The sequence below is a fragment of the Podarcis vaucheri genome (assembly GCF_965113315.1).
Source record: "Podarcis vaucheri genome assembly, chromosome: 8".
In the NCBI taxonomy this organism is placed as follows: Eukaryota; Metazoa; Chordata; class Lepidosauria; order Squamata; family Lacertidae; genus Podarcis; species Podarcis vaucheri.
Window position 1 is genome coordinate 5,629,492 of NC_138766.1, and position 26,263 is coordinate 5,655,754.

Below are 26,263 nucleotides of genomic sequence, written 5' to 3' on the forward strand. Positions count from 1 at the left end.
TAAATGACAATGCGTACACAGCCTCATTCCTTGCTGCATTTAGATTTTGCCTGAACTATACATCAGTGGTGAGTTCTGTTCAGATTAGAATCAGGAGCAATAACAACTGAAGCACAAAGCAGGAAAGTGAAGGTTCCTATTCAGAAAAGAGCTGCTTTAAAGGTGTCACACAGTGTGCTATGATAAAACAGAGAAAGAGAGAAGTGGAAAGAGACATACTGGAAAAGCTGGCCATTGCGAAGTTCTGACACTGGTCCCCTGTGAATTCGTTCGGACACCTAACAAAAGAAAGAAAACCAGAAAGAGAGAGAAACAAGATAGCATGACATCCAAACAGACTGAAAGGAGGCTCTTTCTGCTGCCAAATCCGCTCCCTTTCGAGATTTCTCCTCTGGTGCGCCTGGGGTTGGCCCCTTACCTGCAACCCTAAACCTTAACCCAGATCTTAACTCAAAAGAACACCCTCACTATGCCATTCTAAATCCAGCGCTGTACCCAGGAGATTATAAGTAGTATGGTGCAATTTTTTTCTTCAAACATACTTTGCTTAGGATCTGGCATGTACAATCGCAAAGGCTGTTTCTCCAAACATCTCTGTCCGAAGAATCCATTTGGACATCTGGAGGAGGAAAAGGGGACAAATCACAGAACAAGGCTGGCATCATCCTTGAGGCTAGGGTTAGAAATAAAAGTGCACAGCGATGAATTTAAAAAAAATGAAAGCATCTAATGTAAGGCACCTTGATCTAATCTTTGCAGTGTCAAATGGGGGCCACCTAGTTCCTTTTCTGTGCAATTGCTCCACTCCCTCCCCGTGCTTTCTGAAGGCTTTACTCTTCTAATTTATATGCAAGCTAGAGGGCAGGTCCAGGCAGAGCTTGTCTGAAGCCCAGGGCGGGACAGCGTAAGCCTGGCAGGCCCCGGGTGGGGGAGTCCGGACAGTTCAGCCCTCCGAAGCCTGGGGCAAGTGTACCCAGCTACCCCCAGCCCTGCACAGGGGCAATTGGTTTCAGCCCTGAGAAAAAAAGAGAAGGCCCACTAGTCCATGCCTAGGGATTTGAATAACCCCCCATTTCTAAATGTGTTGTATTGGGGCAAGAAGTGGTGTTAGGGTGCTGTTCCCAATTTTTTATCATTCTTCCTTATGTGTGATACAGTCATGATCTCTGGGACTGTCAGTATCTTGTTCAGATTGTTTGATGCTAATTTCAACCTGTCAATATAATTAGCTGGCTATGGAAAGCATAAGTAAGTGAAAATAAGTTATGCCACTAGGAAAACAAATCTAAAGGCATCTCTTCAAAAAGACACCATCTAGCAAAACAAAAGGTCATCTTCTTTAACCCAAAGTGAGCAAATGAGGAGGAGAATGCTCTTACAACATGGTCAGAGGGGAATACCCGTGTTTTGACTATACACATCTTCTAACCACAAGGCTACAGTCCTGTGCATTCTTTCTAGGGAGCTGTCCCATTGAAATTAGGAAGATTTACTTCTAAGTAAATATGCACAGGACTGCAATGCATAGCTCTGGAATAACTTAAAAGGCAATCCTTGGACAAGCACTGGAAAGGAACGAAGCTAACATCACCCGTTCACCTAGTGGGCAAAGCTGCATGTTCCCGGTTCTTTTAAACCCAGAATGCCCAGAAAAATCATGCTGGATTTACTTCTAAGGCTCCATCTTCACTGTACATTTAAAGCAAAATCATACCACTTTAAACAGTCGCAACTTCCCCCAGAGAATCCTGGAAAGTGTAGTGTGTTAAGGCTGCTGAGAGTTGTAAAGAGACCCCCTTTCCACTCACAATTCCCAGAATTCCCTGGGAAGAGGGATTGACCATTGGAATTGTAGTTCCATGAGGGGGAAAAGGGACTGAAGTCACTTTCTATGCAATAGTTGTCATTTCTGTACTGTTTGGATGTAACAGGTCATAGCACACAGGATGATTGTGTGTCTTTCTCTGCCTTTCAGAGAGTGTTTACACTGTAGTAAGCCATCCCATATTTCTTTTTATTTAGAATAATGTACAAGCTGGCTGCTTTACTAAAGAATCCTCAAGTGTGTTCCATAGAAGACAATAAAACAATTATCAATATAAAAATAAAAATCAGCAAAACTTTAAAACAGGTATTCATAGCTCATTTACATGTCCAAATAGACTTGCCAAAACAAAATGGGTTTTAGAAGCTGTCTACAACAGCATAATGAAGGTGGGAAGGTCCAGAGGACCAAATTGAAAGCTGACCTTCCTACAGATGTAGAGTGAACATTGTATGGTGCTGTCCTTGCAAGAGTCCAAGTTCCATAGATCTGAGTGAGGCACACAGGGGGCAAAGCCATGCTTCAAGTAAACGGGTCCCAAGCTATTAAGGGCTTTATATACTACATGTAAGACCTTGAGCTTTGGCTCCTAGCAAATCAGCAGCCAGTGCAGATCTTTGAGCACAGATGTAATCTCCTGGCCAGGGGCAAACAAAGGCGTTGTGACACCCGTGGCAGGCGTCGCTACATATGACGCATGCACCGTACGTAGTGATGCCACACATGCGCTGTACATAGTGATTTGCCGGTGGCGCTGCTTCAGTGCCATACAGATGGTGCTGGGATCCTCTACATGCGGCTGTAGCGACGATGGAGGGATCCCACCACCGTCCGTACGGCGTTCGAGCGGCGCCGGTGGCAAACCGCGATGTACATCACATGTGCGGCATCGCTACATACAGTGCATGCATACGACACTGCACATGCGCTGTACATAGCAGTTTGCTGACTGCGCTGGGATCCTCTACTTGCAGCTGCAGCCACGAACAGAGGATCCTCCACATGCGGCTGCAGCGGCGCGATGGCTACTCATGCAGCCGCCGCGGGACAAGCCCCCATGGGGTGCCTTCTTGTCACCCCCCCAGACATGGCACCCGGGGCGAAGCACACACACACACACCACCCCCTGTTGCAGCACCACTGCTCCTGGCCAGATCTTACTCCTGTCAGTAATCGAGCTACAGCATTCTGCAGAAACTGCAGCTTCCGTACCGACCACAAGAGATGCCCCACACATAGTGCATCATAATAATTCAATCTTGAAATTACCAGTGCTTGAACTACTGTGATCAAGCCATCCCATCAGAAGAACAGTCACTGCTTCTGCACTTCTAGTGGAAGGTATTCCGAACAACAGAGTTGGATCCAGGAGCGATGCCCAATTACACAGCTGCTCCTTCAGAGGAATACAACCCCATCCAGGGCAGGAAGCTGGCCTATATCTGAGGCACGGTAACCACTCACCCTCAGAGGCTCTGCCTTGCCAGGAGTCAAACTCAACTTATTTTCCCTCATGCAACCCACCCCTGTATCTGGGCATCAGTCTGGGTCTCGCATGGACTTTCCTGATTCAGATGCTGCTCCCTCATATTGTTTTCCCCAGGTTCATATTGGCAAAGTCAACTCCAATCAGTGACAAACAAACTCTAGCTATGAATTTATTTCCACCTGGAGAAATCAAGCTATAGTCCCCATTAGCACAATCTGGGGAAGAAGCAGCAATGGGGGAAGCAATTATTTTATAAAGGCATTGGCATCACATTTAGAAAAAACATCTCTGCAAACTTTTCCTTCATCAAGTGAGGAATTATGTTGTTAGCCATTATGCTTTTAGTCCAAATTAATTTCTCCTTTCTTAAACCAATTAATATATAAAGTCAAATATTGCTGAAGATTCCTGAATAGTTTTCTCATATTCCCATTTGTTTTGATCATTTGTGTACAAACTAGTTTTTTAAAGGTTATTATTTAGATTGTATAGGAAATACAGAAGTCTCTGATCTGCATAATACAGAATCTGGGCAAAAGATAACCTGGAAGGGGCGAAACACTATTTTTTATTTAATAGCATGCAAAATTTAGTGCATATTCAAGCTCCAGTCACAAACCATTCTGGCAGAGAATCCCTGTGCTGTCACTCCAGTGAAACAATAGAATTTGGCTTTGAAAAACTGATCTTTGATTACTGTTATAAGGAAGGAGGTTCTCTTATATTATTCTAGCTCTAAGAAATCTCAAATGCACGTTAAGGGCTCCCTGAACTAAATTAACAGCTTTATTTTCAAGATATGAAGTTCATCTTGTATCCCTAGACAAAGCAACTGTGACAGTATGTGAGAAATGGGAAGTGAGAACCTATTCACCAGAATCAGTGCAGGCATATAATCCCAGATGTTATATACCTGCAGTCTATTCCCCAATGTACTGGCGACTGATCAGAGCAATTTGGAGAGCCAGACCAAGGGAGAAAAGGGTGCTGTAAAGCCAACAGTTGAAACTTGACTATACACATGATCAGGAGGACAAGACTCTTGGGGATCAGAGGAATCACAAGATTTTTTACTCATCCCTCCTTCAGATTCTTCTTAAAAAATCCACATCTTCTTTGAAGCACATGGCTTACTGCCTCAGTCCTCATCCTCCAGTGAAACAAAGCCAAAACAGATATCACTTGCTCATGTCCATCTCATTTATTCGCTTCTTCCATTTCTCGCTATTCTTGGTCGTTTGGTTACCCTTGCTTCTCACTCATCCCCATAACATTTGTTTTTCCTATAAGCCCCTTGGGACACAACCTCTCTTTCCATACCCCCCCAACATCCCACTGAGAAAAACCAGGACACTTGTTTTTTGGTCCCAAGCTCTTGTGGGAGCCAGGTGAATCACGCGAGAGTGTGGAACCTAAAAATGAGCATCTTTTGGTCCGGCACTAGTGCGAACCAGCAGACTCACCCCAGAGAGCAGGACCAAAAAAACAAGACATTCCAGGTTCCTATCAGAAGCTGGGATGGCTTCCTTAATTCCAGGATGGTTGCGGAGTGTGTCTTTCTCTCTTCCCTTTGCTTTTTTTGCTTTGTTGTTGTTCTGTAAATTATCTACAGTAATTTTGCCCTGTTTCTGATTATGGTTGTATCAGATCCTGATTGGGGGAATCAGATTATGAAATAATGCTGCGTCTGCATTGCTGCAACTGAGTGGCTTTGTTTTTAATTCCTTGGCTGTTTTGTCTCTTTAGGGGAAATCCAGACAAGAGAGATATATGGAACCTGCTAAGAGACATTTGAAATCTGAAATTATTTTTGTTCAAAAAAAGTTAATGGAATTAATTTTGAATTTTGTTTTAGAAGGAAGTTTGATGGCAATTTAAGAGTATCCCAGGTCATTCAAAATCCAAGATGTTGCCTGTGGCCTACAAGGAAATCCATGGCAGCATGATGTGAGGCTATTGACAACTCATCAGTGACCCCCCCACCCCACCCCCAGGCAGCCAACTGCTCCATAGAGGCCAATTAGCATAACGGAAGGTTATAACACCAACTATTCAGATAGTTGGTGTTATGTACTGAGTTGAATAGGATCCAAACTGCAGCAGTCTGATTGGTCCTAGAACAATAGGATCCAAATTGCAGCAGTCTGATTGGTCCTAGAACAATAGGATTCAGAATGCAGCAGTCTGATTGGTCCAAGAACAATGCAGCAGTATGACTGGTTGGCAGGAACCACCCAGTCATGCTCCAGATATAAGTGAATCCACAACCTGATTGGCTTACAGTAGAATTCCAGAATTAACCAATCATGTGCAGCCCATTGTGTAAATAATGTATATAAAGCAGATACTTTGAGGGGACTTTCATTCATTCCTCCTCACCACTATGAGCTGAGTAAAGAGCATGAAATCACTTTGCGACTCTGAGTATATTTCAGTTGGTAAGTCTAATTAACAACAACAACAACAATAAAGATACTTGGATGGATGGAATGTTAGTTTTTATAAAGCCAGTCATGTTTTATGCCTTTCCCACAAATCTGTTTGTGGAGCAATATTATTCCTTAATTTTAGAGAAACAGCAAATGGAATATTTGGGTGTTTCCAAGTTTCTTTCTCCAACTGGTGGGGAGTTTGAGTTTTAGAAAGCCACTTAGGCTGCAATCTTATCCCCACTTACCTTGGAGTAAGCCCCATTGAACCCAGTGGGACCAACAGTTAGAGTAGGCATGTATACAATTGCATTGGTAGCTTACTTTGGGTAATATAGCAATAGAGAGTTGTGGTATTTTTGTAACAGTTGTCTATTTTATGTAAGTTAAGCAGCTAACAGGCAGGGAGCTGAACCCCAAAGCTGTCTCAGCCTCTAAGGAACAGCAGCTATCCCCAAACTCTATCTTCTACGACCCAGTTCCAAACCTTCTAATATTTCATTTCTCTTACAACATAAACGGAAAATATTGAATTTATTATTTTTCAGGATTTTTCCAAATTTTATAATAGATACTATAGCAATAGCTATGGACAGGAAGCAAGAAAGGGAAGGATGTAGTAGGGAGATGGGCAAGGAAAGAAATCAACATTCATTCCTCAAAGAGTGGCCAAGAACCGTCCCTGAAAGATGAGCTGCAGTTATTCAGTGAAAGCCAACCAAGTAATGGGATCCATGTCCATTCAGTGTCACAGAACTCTTCTCTTTCTTCATATATTCTTGTCTCAGGGAGAAAGCCAGCTCCATACCTCAATCTTATCTTGTATTTCAGGTGCCCAGTTAGTATGAAGAAAGCTACTTTGCCATCACTCAGCACGTCTGCCACAATTGTTTCACCAAACAGCTGATACACATTGGAAGAAAGTCAAACGTATTTCAGCAAGAAGTCTGTTTGGCTAAAATATCCTGTCAGAATTTCTCTCTTTTGGCGATCTCTGCTAAAAATCCATGGGTATATGGAGTAAAATTGTGATAAATATTATTCTGTTTCAAATTTTAGGCCAGAAATATGGGTTCTGGAGGACAGGGATAGAAGTATCCTCCCCCCCAATGCTGATTGTGAAAATATTCTCCTTTTCTTCCAGTCCTAGTCAGTGTCTTGTTTTCTACCAGATACTTTTGCTTTGACATCACTTATCCCTTCTGATTATACAACCTTCCTGGATCACATGGTGAATCCCAGCCAATCAGGAATCATGCGATGATTAGGGTGACATCATAACACAGTCAGCTTCACAATGATATCACCGAAAACAAAAAGTCAAAGTGAGGACAATATCTCCTGATTTATTTATGTTTCTTGATTCCTGATTTATTCAGTGTTCCCAACTAAACTGGGATCATTCAGTGACTGCTGCTGCATCTTCCCATTTCACTTCAGGCAGCGAAACAGACTAGGCCACTCCTACTAGGTAATAATGTCTATATATCCAAATTAAATTGTGAAGAAATGTTAGAATATTATTAAAAATGAGGTTTAATATATAACAATAATATAAGTATAATGTCAGAAATGTGGAAGAAGTAAAATTATGAAGGAGTCTCAGACAGGTTGAGGGAAGTCAAAAAAGAGAAATGGGATGTAATTAAGATGTATGAATTGTATAATTTTGTATTGGGAAATGAATAAAAATATTATTTTTTAAAAAATCCAAATTAAGTTGAGAGAGAGGGAGAGAGAGCGCAAGAAAATGTAATGTTAATGAAAAGGCCAAGGGTGGGAAATTGGATCTGGCTAGTGAGCTGGACCCTGATCTCCTACAATCACTGTGAGCCACGTTGACAGGTGGGTGGTTGACATCAGGTGAAACGTCATCCTCTGCCTACTCCATGGTGTGAAATCAAACCATGCAGGTAAAGACCCGGGGCTCTGCGGGAGCTGTATGGGCCTTCATTGTGACTGCCCGAGCATAGGAAACACTTCTATTATCTTTTTAATGATAGGCTGGTGGATACACCACAGTAGGGATGATGTGGAAGTACTCTGTGTCTTTGGGGATCATTTTCTGCAGAGGCAAAAAGGCCTTTCAGTTTTTTAATGCCTACAATGATGTTTGTTCATTTGATCGGTGGTGAACCTCAACCTGAAGGCCAAAGTAGAGACCCTACTTTGACCCATGAGGCCATTTCCCCCAAGTCATGCCCAACTGTGCTGCAAGCCTTGGACCACTTTCAGTTGGGCCTCAGTACCACAGCCTGTCCAGTACCTCCTTCCATGCCTACTCGACTCTCTAGCAGCCTTTTGGTTGGACCAATGCCAGCACCACCAACTTCTGACATGCTGAGCAAAGGTGACTGGGAGGCAGGGAAATTGGGGGAAGGAGGTCTCCCTCCTCGGAAGGGAAAGGGCTAGGGAGAGGAAGTGTTGAAGGAAAGGGAGATAGAAGGGTGGTGGTGGTGGTGATGATGATGATAGAGGAAGAAAGGAAGGATGAAAGAAACTGGCAAGTGGGATAAGAGGAGAGGGACAGAGTAATGTAGAACTTAAGTGTGAAAGGAGAATAGAGGAAGTTGCAGGAAATGCATAAAGTTACGCTGAGAGCTAAATGAGAGTAGAAAGAGGAAAACATATAAGAAAAACCTTTTCTGCTTAGCCTTAGCACATCTACATTATGGTTACATTATGCCCAAATTAATGAGGTTTTTAAGCAAGACAAAAAAATAGGATTCCAGGTGGAAAAATCGAAACTTGAGACAGAGTTGCTAGAACCAAAGACCAAGGTAATTTCGAGAATGTACAACTTGCTGCTTAAATGGAACACTCAGGATGAAATAGTTAAAACAGCCATGATAAAATGGGCTCAAGACATTGGTTACAATATCATGTCAGAAGACTGGGAAAAGTTATGGACCACCGGTATGAAGTTTACGGCATGTAATGCCTTGAAAGAAAACATTATGAAAATGGTATACAGGTGGTACATGACCCCAGTCAAACTCGCTAAGATATACCATTTGTCTGATAATAAATGTTGGAAATGTAAGGAGGCTGAAGGGACATTCTTTCACCTCTGGTGGACGTGCCCAAGATTGAAGGCCTTTTGGGAAATGATCTATAATGAGTTAAAGAAGGTGTTTAAGTACACCTTTCCCAAGAAACCAGAGGCCTTCCTTCTGGGCATTGTCGGCCAGAAGGTGTTAAAAAAGGATAGAACTTTCTTTATGTATGCTACAACTGCAGCAAGAATTCTTATCGCCAAGTATTGGAAGACCCAAGATTTGCCCACACTGGAGGAGTGGCAGACGCAACTGATGAACTACATGGAACTGGCTGAGATGACTGCAAGAATCCGGGACCTGGGAGAAGAGGCAATGGAGGAGGATTGGAAAAAATTCAAAGACTATTTGCAAAAGTATTATAAGTTGTATGAAACATAAGATGTCGTATGATTTAGAACGTTAGCCCCAGCAATGAAGTTTAATTATTTAGGAAATTGTTAACATTCGGGAAAGAACCAAAGTTTAAATGGGTTAAATGATATCAGGTTATATTTTTAGAGTAAACGGAGAACAAGAGATTTAAACTTAAATTGAAATTGAAAATATAAAGAAAAACACGAAATAAGGGTATAATTTGCTGATGACTTTATTATCAAGAATGCACTATGCGGGAGACGTGGGGAAGTCCAATGGAAATTTGAAATAAGTTATTGAAATGGATGTTATTTTCTGTTCTTTTTTCTTTTCTTTTCTTTTATTCTGTCTTTTCTTATTTGTAATTTGGAAAAATGTAATAAAAATTATTATAAAAAAAAAAAAAAGAAAAACCTTTTCTGCTTAGCCTTAGCACATCTACAGAAAATTCTTCCTAAAATGGGGACACCGAGTCACACTACTTGCAGAGCAAGTGTCTGTCTTTAGCTTGAGTAAATCTGAGTTATAGCTCTTCCTGCCATGAGATGAACATTGTGGCAAAGAATTTAGCAATTTGCAAAGATTGGTTAGTGAATGTGCCCAGAGCTGGCTTTGAAGAAATAACTTTGTTTCAGATCAATAGGGAGAGCAAACATCATCATCTATGTTACTATGTCACCTGCCTCCTCTTCCCAAAGGACTAGGAATGGGGAGAGACCAAGGTTCAAATCTCAGCCATGAAGCTTATTTGTCCCCCCAGCCTAACCTAATTCCTACAGCTTCTGTGAACATAAAATGGGGAAAGGGGAAGAACCTTGTAAGCTGCACTGAGCTCCGTGGAGGAAAGATGAGATAAAAATGTGTAATAAAAATAATAGTAATTCCACAAGCAGGTAGTCAAATGGAGTTGAAAATGTTATCAGAGCCAAGGATAATCTTCTTCCAGAGCTGAGCTGACCTGAGCACAACTACCTAGTACCAACTGCAAATAACAAAAAGGAACACAAAACTAAAGTAAAGAGACTGAATCCCAAAATTTCTGAACTGTGTACTTAGGGAAAACCCCCAAATTACTAATTCCCAGGAAGAAATGTATCTTAAGATACAATAATAATAAAAATAAAAATACCTAGCATTTCTTTGCCTTCTGTAAGATATATAAACGGAGTAAGACAGCAGGATTCCAAAAATAGACATCAGATTAAAAATGCAGTAGTGTTACAAGTTTTCTCTCTCCTGCACACACTACACACGTTCATTTCTGGTCCCCAAAATATTTTGTTCTACCTTATTTTGTTTTACTACTTCAGCCCAGTCCTCATGCAAAGAGCCTTCCCCACATTCACCAGCACAGAAATTAATCCAGCTTCCTTCAGATTCTCTCTCTGTCTTTTGACTGGATCACAAATGAGCACAGTCTCCCCAAATTGAGAGGAACCCCAAAAGACTCTCTCTCAGACAAACCAGGAAGCAAACAGGAGGATGATAGAACAGTGATGCAGTTAGTAGGGTTGCCATATTTCAGTAAGTGAAAAGTTGTTGAGCTTTCTGAACTGTTTTTTAGGAATATTGGCAAAAACGACGCTGCTGACATGGCTTGCCATACGTCTGGATTTTACCAGACATTTTTGCCAATTTCTGCCTGGACACTGCTTCCGGTTATGCCCAGGAAATTCCAGATGTATGGCAACCCTAGTTACCTGCCTGTTTTTCTTCCTCTCCCCTCCAGCAACTGCTCAGACCCTTCTTCCTCTTCTCCCTCCAAACCAATCGGCAAGGAAGGACTGTGCAGGCTTAGTTTTTCAAGGCGGTGAGGAAGCTATAGCAAGCTGACTAGTCAAGTAAATATTTGCACCTATTTAGAATCATAGAATTGTAGTGTTGGAAGGGACGACAAGGGTCTTCTAGTCCAACCCCTGCAAAGCAGGAATCTTTTGGCCAGCACAGGGTTCAAAGCCACAATCCTGAGATTAAGAGTCTCACGCTCTACCAATTTAGCTATACCTCATGATAGCACCAGCTCCGCCACAAAGCAATGGATTTCAGGTCTATACAGAATATTACCAGCACCCAGTTCCGCAGTTTGCATGGGCTGAAATACACAGCCAGTTGTGGCATCTAGATTTTGCATACTGTAATTACATATATTTATACATAAAGCTGGCAGAACTGCCTACAACTGCATCGTCACTGCTTCATGGTAGTGAGATGGAATGGGCTTAGATAACAAAACAAAAAAAAAAGGATTTCTTGACATGTTGAAAAGGCATGTGGAATTGTCTTGTCTGCTATGGAAATGGAGAAGGCCACAAACATGAATGGAGGCAAAGTTTGGAGGTGACCATCCCAGTAACTGAGGGGAAACTGTCCATCCCGGTACAAGCAGAAACAAACATCCTGATTAACGTCCTGCCAAAAGATGGCAACCTGTCAGCTTTTCCAGGTGGCTCACAGGGCAATTCTATGCATGTCTGCTTGGAAGTACAGTCACACTGTATTCTGTGAGGCTTATACCTGGGAAAGTGTGCATAGGATTGCAACCGCAATCTCCACAGTCCTTTCTCTCAACAAACCTTCTCTTCAGAATACCCATGATGTTGGTTGTGTATTATAGACCCATTACCATTGGAAACTAGCAATGAAAAAAAATTCCTTTCCTGTGATAAGGTCTATATTAGGCAACCTTTAGAAGCCGCACAAAATTTCCAGTTTTCAATTCCTACTTGCCTTATGGCAAGTAGTGATTTATAGGCAATAATAATAATAATAATAATAATAATAATAATAATTTATTATTTATACCCCGCCCATCTGGCTGGGCCTCCCCAGCCACTCTGGGCGGCTTCCATAAAAACCAAAAATACAATAAAATGTCACACGTTAAAAACTTCCCTGGACAGGGCTGCCTTAAGATGTCTCCTGAATGTCAGGTAGTTGTTTATCGCTTTGACATCTGCTGGAAGGGTGTTCCACAGGGTGGGCGCCACTACCGAGAAGGCCCTCTGCCTGGTTCCCTGTAGCTTGGCTTCTCGCAATGAGGGAACCGCCAGAAGGCCCTCGGCGCTGGACCTCAGCGTCCGGGCAGAATGATGGGGGTGGAGACGCTCCTTCAGGTATACTGGACCGAGGCCGTTTAGGGCTTTAAAGGTCAGCACCAACACTTTGAATTGTGCTCGGAAACGTACTGGGAGCCAATGCAAGACCGGTGTTATATGGTCTCGGCGGCCGCTCCCAGTCACCAGTCTAGCTGCCGCATTCTGGATTAGTTGTAGTTTCTGAGTCACCTTCAAAGGTAGCCCCACGTAGAGTGCATTGCAGTAGTCCAAGCGGGAGATAACCAGAGCATGCACCACTCTGGCGAGACAGTCCGCAGGCAGATAGGGTCTCAGCCTGCGTACCAGGTGGAGTTGGTAGACAGCTGCCCTGGACACAGATTTGACCTGTGCCTCCATGGACAGCTGTGAGTCCAAAATGACTCCCAGGCTGCGCACCTGGTCCTTCAGGGGCACAGTTACCCCATTCAGGACCAGGGAATCCTCCACACCTGCCCGCCTCCTGTCCCCCAAAAACAGTACTTCTGTCTTGTCAGGATTCAACCTCAATCTGTTAGCCGCCATCCATCCTCCAACCGCCTCCAGACACTCACACAGGACCTTCACCGCCTTCACTGGTTCTGATTTAAAAGAGAGGTAGAGCTGGGTATCATCCGCATACTGATGAACACCCAGCCCAAACCTCCTGATGATCTCTCCCAGCGGCCGCATGTAGATGTTGAAAAGCATGGGGGAGAGGACAGATCCCTGAGGCACCCCACAAGTGAGAGCCCAGGGGTCTGAACACTCATCCCCCCCCCCACTTTCTGAACACGGCCCAGGAGGAAGGAGCGGAACCACTGTATAACAGTGCCCCCAGCTCCCAGCCCCTCAAGACGGTCCAGAAGGATGCTATGGTCGATGGTATCGAACGCCGCTGAGAGATCCAGCAGAACTAGGAAACAGCTCTCACCTTTGTCCCTAGCCCGCCGGAGATCATCAACCAGTGCGACCAAGGCAGTTTCAGTCCCATGATGAGGCCTGAATCCTGACTGGAAGGGATCCAAATGGTCCGCTTCTTCCAGGCGTGCCTGGAGTTGTTCGGCAACCGCTCGCTCAATCACCTTGCCCAGGAATGGAAGATTTGAGACTGGGCGATAGTTGGCCATCGTGGCCGCATCTAAAGATGGTTTTTTAAGAAGCGGTTTAATAACCGCCTCTTTCAGCGGGTCTGGGAAGGCTCCCTCACGGAGGGAAGCATTCACCACCCCACGAAGCCCATCGCCCAGTCCTTCCCGGCTAGCTTTTATAAGCCAGGATGGGCAAGGATCCAGGAGACAGGTGGTTGGTTTCACTCGTCCAAGCAGCCTGTCCACATCCTCGGAGGTAACAGATTGGAATTGATCCCACTCAACTTGACTAGACAGAACTCTAGCACTCTCCCGCCCCGGCCCTGCTCCCACGGTGGAGTCTACTTCTTCCCGAATCTGAGCGATTTTATCTGCAAAAAACTTTGCAAAATCATTGCAGGAGAACATGTGGCCCGTACTGGGCCCCGATGTTGCAGGTGGTTCCGCTAAATTGTGAACCCCCTGAAAAAGTCTCCTGCTGCTGTTTTCTGCAGATGCAATAGAGGCGGTGAAGAAATTCTTCTTCGCTGTCGCTATTGCCACTTGGTAGGCTCGACGTTGAGCTCTAACCTGTGTCCGGTCAGGTTCGGAATGAGTTATCCGCCACCGGCAAATACTGTATCTATAATTTCTTCTCATATAGCCCTCCAAATTATGTGATTTTCACTCTCTGCACCCAGAAAATGAAGCTCTGGTTTTACTAAATGATTATTTATTTCACTTTGGACCACTAGAAATGGAAAAGTATGAAATGCATCCCTTTTTGCTGACTGATGACATCTTTGGCATAATGGTAGAGACTGGCCTATTACTGATAATATCCAGGCTTTTTACCCTGGAAGAGATGACAGTGGAGGTGTTGGGGCAAAATTCCAGGGCCCCACGCGGCAGGGTGAGCAGGAGGGCCCCCAAACCCAGTAGGGGTTGCTTAAAGTAAATATACCCATCTAAAGGGGGGTTGCTGGGTTAAAGCAGTTAAGTTCACACTGGGTTAAAGCAGTTAAGTTCACACACTAAAATTGCCAAACTGCACCATGAAATATTGATTCTAAATTGTGAAGAAAAGTGGAATGGGTGAGCCTTCCCTGCGGAAGACAGCAGTCGAAATAAAAAAATAATAAATTGTCCAGTAGCACCTTATAGACCAACTAAGTTTGTTCTGGTATAAGCATGCACATTAAAGCTTATACCAGAACAAACTTAGTTGGTCTAAAAGGTGCTATTGGACAATTTTTTAATTTTATTTTATTTCAACTGCGTCAGATCAACACAGCTACCTACCTGAATCTGGAAGAGAGCAGACAGAGAAAGAAGGGAGTGGGGAGAGAGAGAGAGAGAGAGAGAGAGAGAGAGATGCTGCTTTTACATCCAGCCTAGGTGCACTTTTGTTATAGTGCTGATGGTGCATAAGACGCTGAGGATAATGGGGGAAATGGCCTGGCGCCACAGACACAGCCTCTAGCTAAGCCTGCTCCTCTTCATAGTCATTGCCAAGGCACCATCAGGCAATATCACACCTTGTCCTCTTGCACAGAGCACTTACCCTCTTGGATTCCAAGGGTTCTTTTGTGTAGGAAAAAAAGAAATCTGTTCACTTACCTGCAGGACAGCTGATTTATGCCCTCAATGTAGTAGCACACGCCACCGTTGACGCAGTAGGACTTGACTGTTTCATTGCATTGTCTAGTGTGTCCAGGCCCAGAGGAGAGAGTTGTAGTGACTGGGGGAAGAAAAAACACACAAATTAAATGCTCGTTTTGCCATTTGTACTTCTTGGGCTAAGTTGCTGCGAGAATGAAATGTTTTAAAAGAGCCACGCATGGCCTGTGGCCACACAGTTATTACTTTATTTGTTATGGAGATTTCTACTCCACCTTTAAAGCACATTGTAACAGCAACCGATGACACAGTTCAAACATACAAACAGAAGATTAAAACCAGCAAAATCTAAAAGAGCAGAATAAAATAATATCACAATGGAGGCTGTTCATCTGGTGACAAAATGGAATCAAAGTAGGAACTTGTTGAGCCTCTCTGTGGAGAGTATTCCACAGTGAGAATGCCAACACTAAGAAGGCTCTGTCCCTGTGATGGCACCATCTGACACTAGCATACTCTCCCCAGCGAATCTCAAGAAGGGTTATATTGCCCTGGGTAGGTGCCGTCCCGGACCAATGGCCATGTTGGTTGGGGATGATGAGAGCTGGTATCCAACAACATCTGGAGAGCCCTGGAGACCACTGCTGTCCGTTGCTTTTTGTGAATGTTTTGATCAGGCATGTCTAATTCCCTCATCTCTGCAACTACTTTGCTTGTAGGGTACTCAAGAAACTGAGTGATAAATACAAAGGGGTGCAGCATGTATCACACAGCAGCCACAGACTCACACTCTTAAAAATATATGGGTTGGGAGGCAGTAGTTGTTGTGTGGAGGTGGAAGAACACAATGCAAGAATTTGAGCACTAAGCAGCAATAGTAACATCCACCCATCGCAGACAATAATACTATCTTGTCACACTGTTCATTCTACCCCACTCCAAGAGAGTGAATAAACTAACAAACATATTCCAGATAACACTACAATAATGATAGTGTACACAAGTTGCATTGTCGCCCATGACAGGCTACAGTGGTGCCTCGCAAGACGAAATTAATCCGTTCCGCGAGTCTCTTCGTCTAGCAGTTTTTTCGTCTTGCGAAGCAACCCTATTAGCAGCTTAGCGGATTAGTGCTATTAGCGGTTTAGCGGCTATTAAAGGCTTAGCGGCTATTAAAGGCTTAGCAGATTAGCGGCTAAAAGGCTATTAGCGGCTTAGCAGTTTAGAAAAAGGGGGGAAGTGGAAAAAAATTGGAACACTTGCAGGAGGTTTTTGTCTTGCAAAGCAAGCCCATAGGGGAAATCGTCTTGCAAAGCAGCTCAAAAGCGGAAAACCCTTTCTTCTAGCGGGTTTTCCGTCTTGCGAGGCATTCGTCTTGCGGGGCACCACTGTAAAGTCAAAGTGTCACTTAGTCACCCAGGTGTGCTCTGTGTGAAGTCCTTTCAGACCCACCATGACACCTGGGTGCAGTTATACAAAGTCATGAAGTGCCTTCCAGGAGTTCCAAAAGACTCCAGCTTCTGACTTCAGATTCAGAGTTGGCAATAATTCCTGTCCCTGTAACTTCATTTTGTAGACAAAAATCATGTGCTCTCTGCATAGGTATGTATGTATGAATGATATTTGTTTGGAGGCACCATCTGATGCAGGACACAAAAAGAAATATGCAAGCAGGGCATGATTAAGAGGTGTGATTTTTTAATTGTTCAATTCCTTCATTGCTCTTCTGTACCACATGCAGTTTGCCTCAACTTCCATTTTCTTAGTTAATTCACAACTTTTTCATCTTTATATTACTGACATGCATATGCATTCATTAAAAAATGGCAAAAAGCTTGATATCCAACTTCATTTTGCACTGTTTTTACAAACACTCCTGGAAAACAATACAACATCTAAAACAATCTTTATGAAAGCATATGTATAATTACATCATTTTTTTCTATTTTAAAGAAAGAAAATACTAAATAGAAGCACTATTAAATGAAACATGTTTCCCTCTCCTTACAGAATTTATTCAATGTATAGGAGTTTTGCATCTTGATTTTATGTTATCTTTACATTTTCACCATAAAACATTATAAAACCAAAAATAAATATATTGTCACAAACCATAAGTAAATGCTACATTTAAATAAGTCCACTTGGGTTTAGGGGTTTGGGGAAATTTCATGATGAAAATGTGTTGAAACAATTATACAATTATAATTTTTTTATTATTATTTTATATATACATGAAGGGATTTTTCTTTAAATTTTCCTTCTTTGAATTACTGTGTTGGCTCTGTTTCCTTGTTCCTTGCTATGGTGCAGAGGAGAGGATATCTTTAAAAATGCAAGGAAGGGATAAAACAGATTTTACTTCCATAAATAAAAATGTTTTTGCTGAAAAAGAACTTAAAAGTGCAGTCCTCAAATCGTCCCTTTAGAGGAGTACCATAAATGCCAACAGACTACTCTTGTGCAGGCAGTTTAAATAATGTTCATTATTTAGTCACTGTGTGCTACAGCATCTAAAGACCATTTGCCAAGTAAAGTAACTGCTTCTGATTCTTTACAGCTTGGGTGTCAAGAGATATAAATAGTAAATACCCCTGTGTGGACACTTAACTAACGATCAAATCCTTTTGGGGGGAAGCTGCAAAGAACAGGCCCGGAGAGATGTAAAAGCAAAATAAATATAAAATATTTAAAAGAAAGCATCTGGGGAGAGGGGTACTTACACTTTTCTTCTATTACAACTAATTTAGATTCTGAAGTAGATAAGATTTGGGGTGCATTCATTGTTCCTAGGGAAATTAAGGTAAGAAAGCAGTAAAAAAAGAAGAAGCAAGTTACCCCATTAGCAGAGTGGAAGATAATGGTAAAGTTAGCTACATATGTTAGAACTGGAGAAGAATCCTTTCCAGGCATGTGATATCTGAAGCAGTTGTGTGAGTGTTAAGCCATTTGTATGATTGAGTGGAAGAAACATTTAAGGAGTGGTTGAGAAATGGAGATCCCAGTACTATCCTTGTAGCTTAAAACTATTTCTACAAAAGGATACATCTTCTGGATAGCATCAGGAAAAATAGACAACAGAACCATCCATTTCTTATTCAAATAAGGAGATAAAGATGGATAATTAGAATTTTTAACATTCCAATGAAATGTTGAGGAGTCAACCAGAATGCATGTTTTAGTTTATGAAGTTATAAATGGAGATACATCTGGCAGGGTTGAGGTTAAAAGTGGTCCCATATGATGTACTCTCTGGCAGGCAATAAGCCATAAAAGACTTAAAGGTGACTGAGGAAAAATGATGGACTGTATATTTCAATATACACTGAACATAAATAAGATGATGGAAGTTGCCAAAGGAAGTAGGTTAAAGAATGCATGGCAAAGCTAAAACCAGAGATCTGTGGTAAAATCCAGCTTCACCAAAACTACTGAGGTGCAGTTTAGACAGTAAAAGGGGCTTAGAAAGGCAAATAGTTTTTTCTACCCCCCCCCCCCCAGCCTGTGACCCAAAGCACACTTGCTAAGGGGAAACATCAATTGGCTTTACTTCCAACGCTAGGAAAGATTTAAAATGTAAGGCTTGCCGGGAGTGTTTGTGTGAGGGCGTGAACCATTCCAAGGCAGCTTCTTTGCTCTTCTCTCTCTGTGTGTGTGTCTTATGTTTCTCTTTTGTAGGCTATCTTGAAAATCTAAATTAATAAAATGATTTTTATTTTTATTTTTTAAAAATGAGATGAATAAAATTGGGCAGGAGCGCTGATGAAAAACTAACACCCGTCCACTTTTCTCACAGACTTCTTAATACAGTGGTACCTCGGGTTAAGTACTTAGTTCGTTCCGGAGGTCCGTTCTTAACCTTAAACTGTTCTTAACCTGAAGCACCACTTTAGCTAAAGGGGCCTCCTGCTGCCGCCACGCCACCGGAGCACGATTTCTGTTCTCATCCTGAAGCAAAGTTCTTAACCCGAGGTAATATTTCTAGGTTAGCGGAGTCTAACCTGAAGCATATGTAACCCGAGGTACCACTGTATTATAATTATTAGGCTCCATTCTCTGATGCTGTCTCCGTTCCTAATCACACTTACTAGGGAGTAAGCCTCATTTGGATCTCAGTTGGAGATCCTTCACCAAAGGATTAGGCTGGATCTCCAAATGTATGGCAGAGCTATTAAATCTTATATGTACTGCAAGGAAGTGTCCTGGACTCAAATCTTTGCTAATTATCTCAAACAGCATGAAGTAGAACTGAACAAGCTGAGAGGCTTGCTCTTAAGATTGTATTCATCTTGAAGATCTCATAATATATATCCACACGGGGTGTGTGCTCAAAGGGGGCTGCAGAAAAGGGAAGAGAGCAACACTGGACTTGTGCATGCTGGTGCTGCCACAGCTAGATCTCGGACTCATAGACTCATGGAACTGTAGAGTTGGAAGGGACCCAAGGGTCATCTAGTCCAACCCCCTGCAAGGCAGGAATCCTGTCCACAGCTGTCCCTGGGTGGACTCGAACTATCAACTTTCTGGTTAACAGTCAAACATACTAACCCACCGCGCCCCAGGATAAGGGCTGGGGGTCATGAGGTCTGAGAAACGTTTGATGCCTTCATGAAGAGGATGATGGCGCTTGGCCCACAACGTAAGTTCAACTTATACAATCACTGTATAGCCCAAAATGTTTTGAAATTTCACTAGCGCAAAATGTAAATATAAATCTTCCTTTCTTATTTGCTTGTGTCTTCTTTTTACTATGAAAAGCACGTCTTGCTGGAACAAGAGCCCCTCCCCTCAGTTTCCTGTTTTATAACTGATTCAGGCTTCATTTTAATGTAATCTTAAGTCTCCACTTGAGAGTCCTTAAACAACTCAAATGTTAAATTGCTGGTCTTCTTAAAAAAAAAGTAACTTGACCCTAAAAGATCAGCTGAGGACTTGAAAGTGACCAATGTAACAACAACTTTTAAAGAAGGATCTGGGGGCAGGAACCTGAAAAGTTCGAGTTTTGATGTCTGTTCCTGGAAAACTGATAGAAAACCTTGTTAAAGATACACCCAGACCGTATATTTAAAGCAGTCTTATATCACTTTAACAGCCATGGCTTCTCCAAAAGAATCATGGAACTGTGCTAATAGATGTTAAGAGACCCCTACAATTCCATTAGTAACCTACAGTTCTGAGGATTATTTGGGAGAAGTCATAACTCTTAAAGTGGTATAAGATGCTTTTAATGTCTGTATCTTTGGACACCTGTGAGAGTGTCAACAAGCATATAGACAGAGGTGATCCAGGTGTGTATTTAGATTTTCAAAAGTCTTATGACTAAGTACCCCACAAAAGACTCCTGTATAAGCTTAGCAGTTATGGTGTCATAGATTTGGGGGGACCCCCCCTAAAAATTAATAAATGGTAGGATATTGATTATTTGGAGTATTGAAGGGAAGATTGCAGGCCAGTGGGAAAATGCAGGCTAAGCTTCCTTCCCAAGCCAGGACCTCACCTTGGATAGAGGCATTAAGATGGCAAAAAGTGTTGATGAACCATCTAAGGGGAACCTTGGGAAGGCAGAAATCGCTAAGGTGATGGGGTATGTGAGAGATGACAGGAAAAGAGAATCTTTAGCAAGGTGTGCTGGGAAGAAGAAGGAGAGAACAAAGGAAGAGATCCATCTTGGGCAAGCTGGCTGAAGGCTGGATGGGAGAGATTACTTTGACTCCAGGGTTGCGCTCCTGGGGGGAGCAAGCCCTGCTTGAGAAGACCATGCTGTAAGATCTGGACTTCCTCCATGCAGACTGAAGGTGTAAATAGGTGAAAAAAACATATTGCTTAAAGCTATGACAGTCCCCACAGCATCTTCAACTCTCCAAAAGAGCACAAACTCTGGGCGAGGACCTGGAACCCCCCAGAATCTTGCTACCACTCAGCAGAGAGTGGGGGTGACACCCAATCTTTGTGACAGTGGAGTAAGAGGAGAGGTCCTCTTGTAGATCAGTAACTGGCTAAGAAATGTGATGCACAGAATAAGAGGAATAGGAGGACAGTTCTCCCAATGGAAGGGCGTAGAGACCTCCCACAGTTGATACTGGAACCTGGTTTTTTTTAGCTTGCTCATAAGTGATCTAGAGACAGCGATAAGCTAAATTTAGGGTAGCTAAGTTTACTGATGATACCAAATTCTTCAGGGAGGTTAAAGCAAAAAGTTATTTTGAATGGACAATAAAATGTGAAATGCAATTCAATATAAGCTTGCAATATAAGCAAGTGTAAAGTGATGCACATTAAGGAGGGGAGAAACCCCTCATGGGGTCTGCACTGGCAGTGGCTGACCAGGAACAAGACTTGGGGGTCGTAGTGAAGACTTTGACCCAGTGTGTGGCAGTTGAGAAAAAGGTGAATTCCATACTAGAAATCAAGGACTAAAAGATAAAGCTGGCAACATCATTATGCTGTTATTCAAATCTTTAATGCAACCACATTTGGAATGCTGTGTCCAGTTTTGGTCAGCTCACCCCCCCCAAAAAAAAGATTCATAAAATGCAACCAAAACGATGAAGGGGATGGGGGAACTTCCCTGCGAGGAAAGCACTTCTTCATGCAGAGCACATTTAGACTGCACAATTCAGTCACAGAATAGGTCATGGTGGTCACCAACTTGGATGACGTTGAAGAGGACTGGACAAATTCATGGCAGATCAGGTTATCCATGGCTACTGCCTCAAGGGCTGTGTTCTACCTCCACTGTCAAAGGCAGCATGTCTCTGAATGCCAGCGGCTGGGAATCACAAGTGAGGCAAGTCCAGTTGAACCCAGGCTCTGCTGGTGCCCCCCCCCCATGGGCATCTGGCTGGCCAGGGTGAGAGCAGGAGGCTCAAGCAGTTGGGCCTGATCCAGCAGCCAGGATCTTCTTATGTCCCCCTCTATATGAAGAAGGAATTAAAGGCAACAACCACCAAGGAGGTGCAAAGAAACAGGAACCGTAGAACTAGGGCTGAGCAGAACTTCTTTCAGTTTGGATTTTCAAGTCAATAGCTGCATCAAACAGCTAATACAAATCAAATGGAGATCAAAAGTGTTTCTTGGTTTTTATCCAAGTCCAGGCCACTATGTGTGACTATATCCAGGTCTAGTTAGCTCAGTTAGGCTGGGAAGCTTCATAGATCTGGTCAGGCTCAGAGATGTTCAGAGAGAGTGCTTCTCTCTTGTTCCCAGGTCTCATGAGCTTCAAGGAATAAAATACCACGAGGAATTTCAAATGTTTCCCCTTCAACAATAGCAACAGCAAAACTTAAACTAAATAGATCATTTTGGCTCAACTCTGCAACTTACCACTTTTCACATTCAGACTGCCCCGGACGGTGTCTCTGCCCAGCACATTCTCGGCTTCACAAGTGTATTCACCTGCATCTTCTACTTTCACTTTATTGAATTGCAATCTGGAATTTTTCCTGCAAAGTAAACAAGCAAACAAATAGGAGTGAGACACAGAGAGGAGAAAGGCATTAAGCTGTGACCAGAGAAATCAGGGCGCTTCAAATTCTGGAATCAGAATTCTACATAACATACCTGTTGGTGATGTCCTTAAGGTCTATTTGCATTCAAAGAATGGGTCATATATACCTCTCCCACCTGCCATCATCCCCACTGTTGATGGCTGCACTGCCAGCCTTCATGCACTCAGCATGCAGGTTTGAAGGGGATTTTAAGCATGCAACTAAACACAAAATCCCACTTGAGAATGCTGAGTGCACAAAGGTCAGAAGTGGAGCCAGCATCTGAAAGCAAGTAAACCGAATGCTTGACTAGGGCTCTGGGATTTGATGCATTTACAAACTTGTGAATGTAGGACCAAATTTGGAAAACTTCACAACAGCAGCTTCTAGAGGGCAGGAATTTCTGTTCACTGCTCTGGACCTTGGCTCTTAGCTGACCTGAGTATATTGTTGCCTCTGGCCTCTCTGGTTGGCCCTCAACTTTCTGGTCCTTGACTTTGGCTCTACCTGAGCTACAAACTCATCTCTGACTTCTGGTCTTCCAACTGACTGACTGCAGGTCTGGTACCACAGGTCCTGATGGTAATATGTAAACTGAACCTGCTATACAGAACCAGTTCCCAGAAAGACCCTTGGTGAGCTCCACTGCTTATTTCCCTCTATTACGAATATGATCAGTTTAAAACAAAAATAAGAGCTATCCAAACAATTCATCAGAACTTTTAAAAGGAAATAAATGGTCAAAACATGTATATAGTTAAGTATATAATGTCTGTCAAATTGTGTTCACTCCAAGCATTCAAAAACATTGGTGAGTCAAGACTCCTCTTTGCAGAAACCATGCTGATTTTTCACAAGTCCTCCTGTTCCACATGCTTGACATTTCTATCCCTAATAATGCTTTACAGCAATTTGCCTATGATTTCAGAAGGTTTCTGTTTCATTTGTGCATAAAATAAATATGACTTCTGTTCTGGTTTTGTTGTTGTTTTTTGTCTGACTTTTAACACCCGGTGAATTTTATATAACAGAAGGGAGGGAGCAGTCACTGTGTCCCTCATCCCAATGGTCCAAATGTCACTGTGACTCAACAGGGCAACAGGGAAAGTTAGCAGATTTTACCACTCTTTAATGCTAGTGCCATAAGGAAGGGAAAACCATTGCCAGTCAACAGCAAACAACCAAAAGAACATGAGGAGGAAATGAATGGGATAAGGGTTGGGGGTATGAGAGAAAGAGACTGACCAAAGTGGGGGTCAGCTAGGTAGGAAGGGAAAATGGAATAATCTGGAACACAACCATGAAGAGATTTGCCATGCCCTGAGACAATGCATCCATCCAAACTCAATGCCCCTTCTTTGATTAGCTGCAGTTCTACAATAGCAATTTGGGTGGAAAACACCCAAGGAGACTGGCTGGGTATCCCATTGGAGTCAATGGAAAAACAAAAAGGAATGAACTAAATATGGATGAAAAATTCACCTCTGAAAAAATGATAGTTAAAATGAAAACAATCAGATTTGTTAACTGTGTACAGAACAAATCTCTAATAATTAGTCTGGTTAAGAGGGAGTCCTGGTTCAACTGACTTGAGGTTTCTACAGTGAATGTATATAACTCAAATTTGCTATAGTAAGTATTCCTTTCTCGCTGTACTAATCATTAAAACTATGCTGGTACTCAAGGACAGAGGAGTTATTAAGTTATTGCATTATTGCTCAACTCTTTTGCTACCTTATTCACATTGTATTCTGCTAATTACAATGTGAATAAGATGGCAAAAGATTTGAGCAATAATGTAATAACATAATAATTCCTGCTAAACTGAGCAGAAGGAAATGTCTTCCTCCCCAAATCTCCTTCTGTTCTGAGCAAGACAGGCTTGCCTCTGCCTGCTGCTAATTAGTGACAGAACATGCAGCTCACAAGTAAGGAGTTTTCCCCTCTACTCCGGCAAACATTCATGGAAAAGGACAACTCCCCTGCCCAGTGGCGCCAGGAAGCTGTGCAAGTGGTAAATTGATGGGAAAGGAGAAGATTTGACAAACAGGTAATTGCTACTTTCTGAAGAACACTGTACTCAGTTCCATTAGGGCACATCATTACTGGAGGGGATGTTAAACTCATTTGGCTTGAGGAATGGGAAACAGAGAAGGCTGCTCAATATGAAAGCACACGGGTCTTAAATAACATGTGGCATTCGCCACAAACTGGCCTTAAAATGTCACTAATACTGGCCTTAAAAACCACTATTTTAAGTTTTCAGTTAACGGAACTTCAGGCAAGCATTTGTAATAGGCAACGGTCAAAATTTCATGACTGCCACTATTCTAGTTAGTACATAATTATGGTTGACAAAAACTGTGTTGTTTTTAAAGACTCTGCTAGACTAGAAATATCCACCCAGTTCAACATTCTGTTTGCAGAATGCCTTTGGAAGCCACACAGTCAGGACATGATGGTGGCAGACAACTCCTGTTGCTTGATCCCAGCATGTGATATTCAAGGTATGGTGAGACATTATGGAAGGACAACACAGCAACCAAAGCACAGGCTGCCGTTTTTCATGATGGGGGTATGTGTAAGGAAAGAAAGCAGGAGAGCAGCTGATATCACAAACATATTGGCATTGGTGATCCAATTAGCAGAGCATGTGTGGGGCTGCTTCATATTTCCAGTCCCAATTTCACTTTGAGTGGGAAGGTGGAACAGTGTGTTAAGCAAAAGCCAGATTTCATAAAGCCCAAGAAACTTCAAAATACTTTGTACGAATGTCTGACAGCCCACATCTTCTTCTTGTAGCCAAGAAAGCGATCATTTGTAGCCAAATAAGATTGTCTTCCATGAACACCGTCCGTAAGTGACTATGGAGCCCAATTCTGGATCCACACGTCCTTCCACAGTGGGGACATAAGTTTCCAGGCGGGAGTTGATCACAGGGAGGGTTTGCCAAACGTGCCTTCCTCTTAGCTCATTTCTCCCTTTCGTTCTGAGTTCCTTTCTTCTTCAAAGTCTATGATGCCTTTGGTAGAGGCTATTCTCCAACTGGAGTGCTCATAGGCCAGTGTTTCCCAGTTGTCGGTGTTTATAGTACTTCTTTTTAGATTTGCCTTGAGAGCATCTTTAAACTTCTTTTGTTGTCCACTGGCATTACGCTTTCCATTCTTAAGTTGGGAATAAAGTAGTTGCTTTGGAAGACGATACTGACATTAGTTTGCCTGTCTTCCCAAGTATATGCAAAAATTTTCAGAGACACTGTTGATGGAATCTTTCGAGGAGTTGGAGATGGAGTTTATAAGTGATCCATGTTTCACAAGCACACAGTTAAGTTGGTAGTACAATAGCTTTGTGAACAAGCAGTTTGGTTTCCCTGAAAATATTTTATCTGCAATGATTTGGAACAAATTCCAAGACAATAGCTAACCATATTAACTGTCTGAATTAATTAAGGTATTGGATGTAGAATTATTATTGATAGTTTCAGGGTCACATCCAATTACCTATCTTGTTTTCTTCAACTGAATAACTGAATGTTTCCTGCTTGGCAGGGGGTTGGACTCGATGGCCCTTGTGGTCTCTTCCAACTCTATGATTCTATGATTCTATGATAAATGTAGATATCAAGTGCAGGATGAAATCTACAATCCAGAATATATTATAAACAACAAAGAGACTTGTGACACCTTAAAGCCTGACAAATTTATTGTGGTATAAGCTTTTACAGTGCTACTTTACTGGATGTATGGAATGCTGGGTGGAGAGAGAGAGAGAGAGAGAGAGAGAGAGAGAGAGCGCCATGAGATCAAAGTGAAACGAAATGCAAAAGTGTAAATGTAAAAATAATGACAATGACCATTCA

At 42.5% G+C, this 26,263-nt stretch overlaps 1 protein-coding gene across 4 annotated transcripts in view; it reads right to left on the minus strand.

Annotated features, from left to right (window-relative positions):
• The window catches only part of NRG2 (neuregulin 2), a 137,287-nt gene that overhangs the window by 29,836 nt on the left and 81,188 nt on the right, over positions 1-26,263 (minus strand). For 3 of the 4 annotated variants that reach the window (XM_082234384.1, XM_082234382.1, XM_082234385.1), the window contains exons 3-5: positions 22,241-22,359; positions 14,918-15,038; positions 220-278 (exon numbers count right to left, since the gene is read on the minus strand). In XM_082234384.1, coding sequence (XP_082090510.1) covers positions 220-278; positions 14,918-15,038; positions 22,241-22,359 — 299 coding nt within the window. Of the gene's footprint in view, positions 1-219; positions 279-542; positions 620-14,917; positions 15,039-22,240; positions 22,360-26,263 lie in introns of all 4 variants that reach the window. The other variant, XM_082234383.1, reaches the window with a different exon arrangement.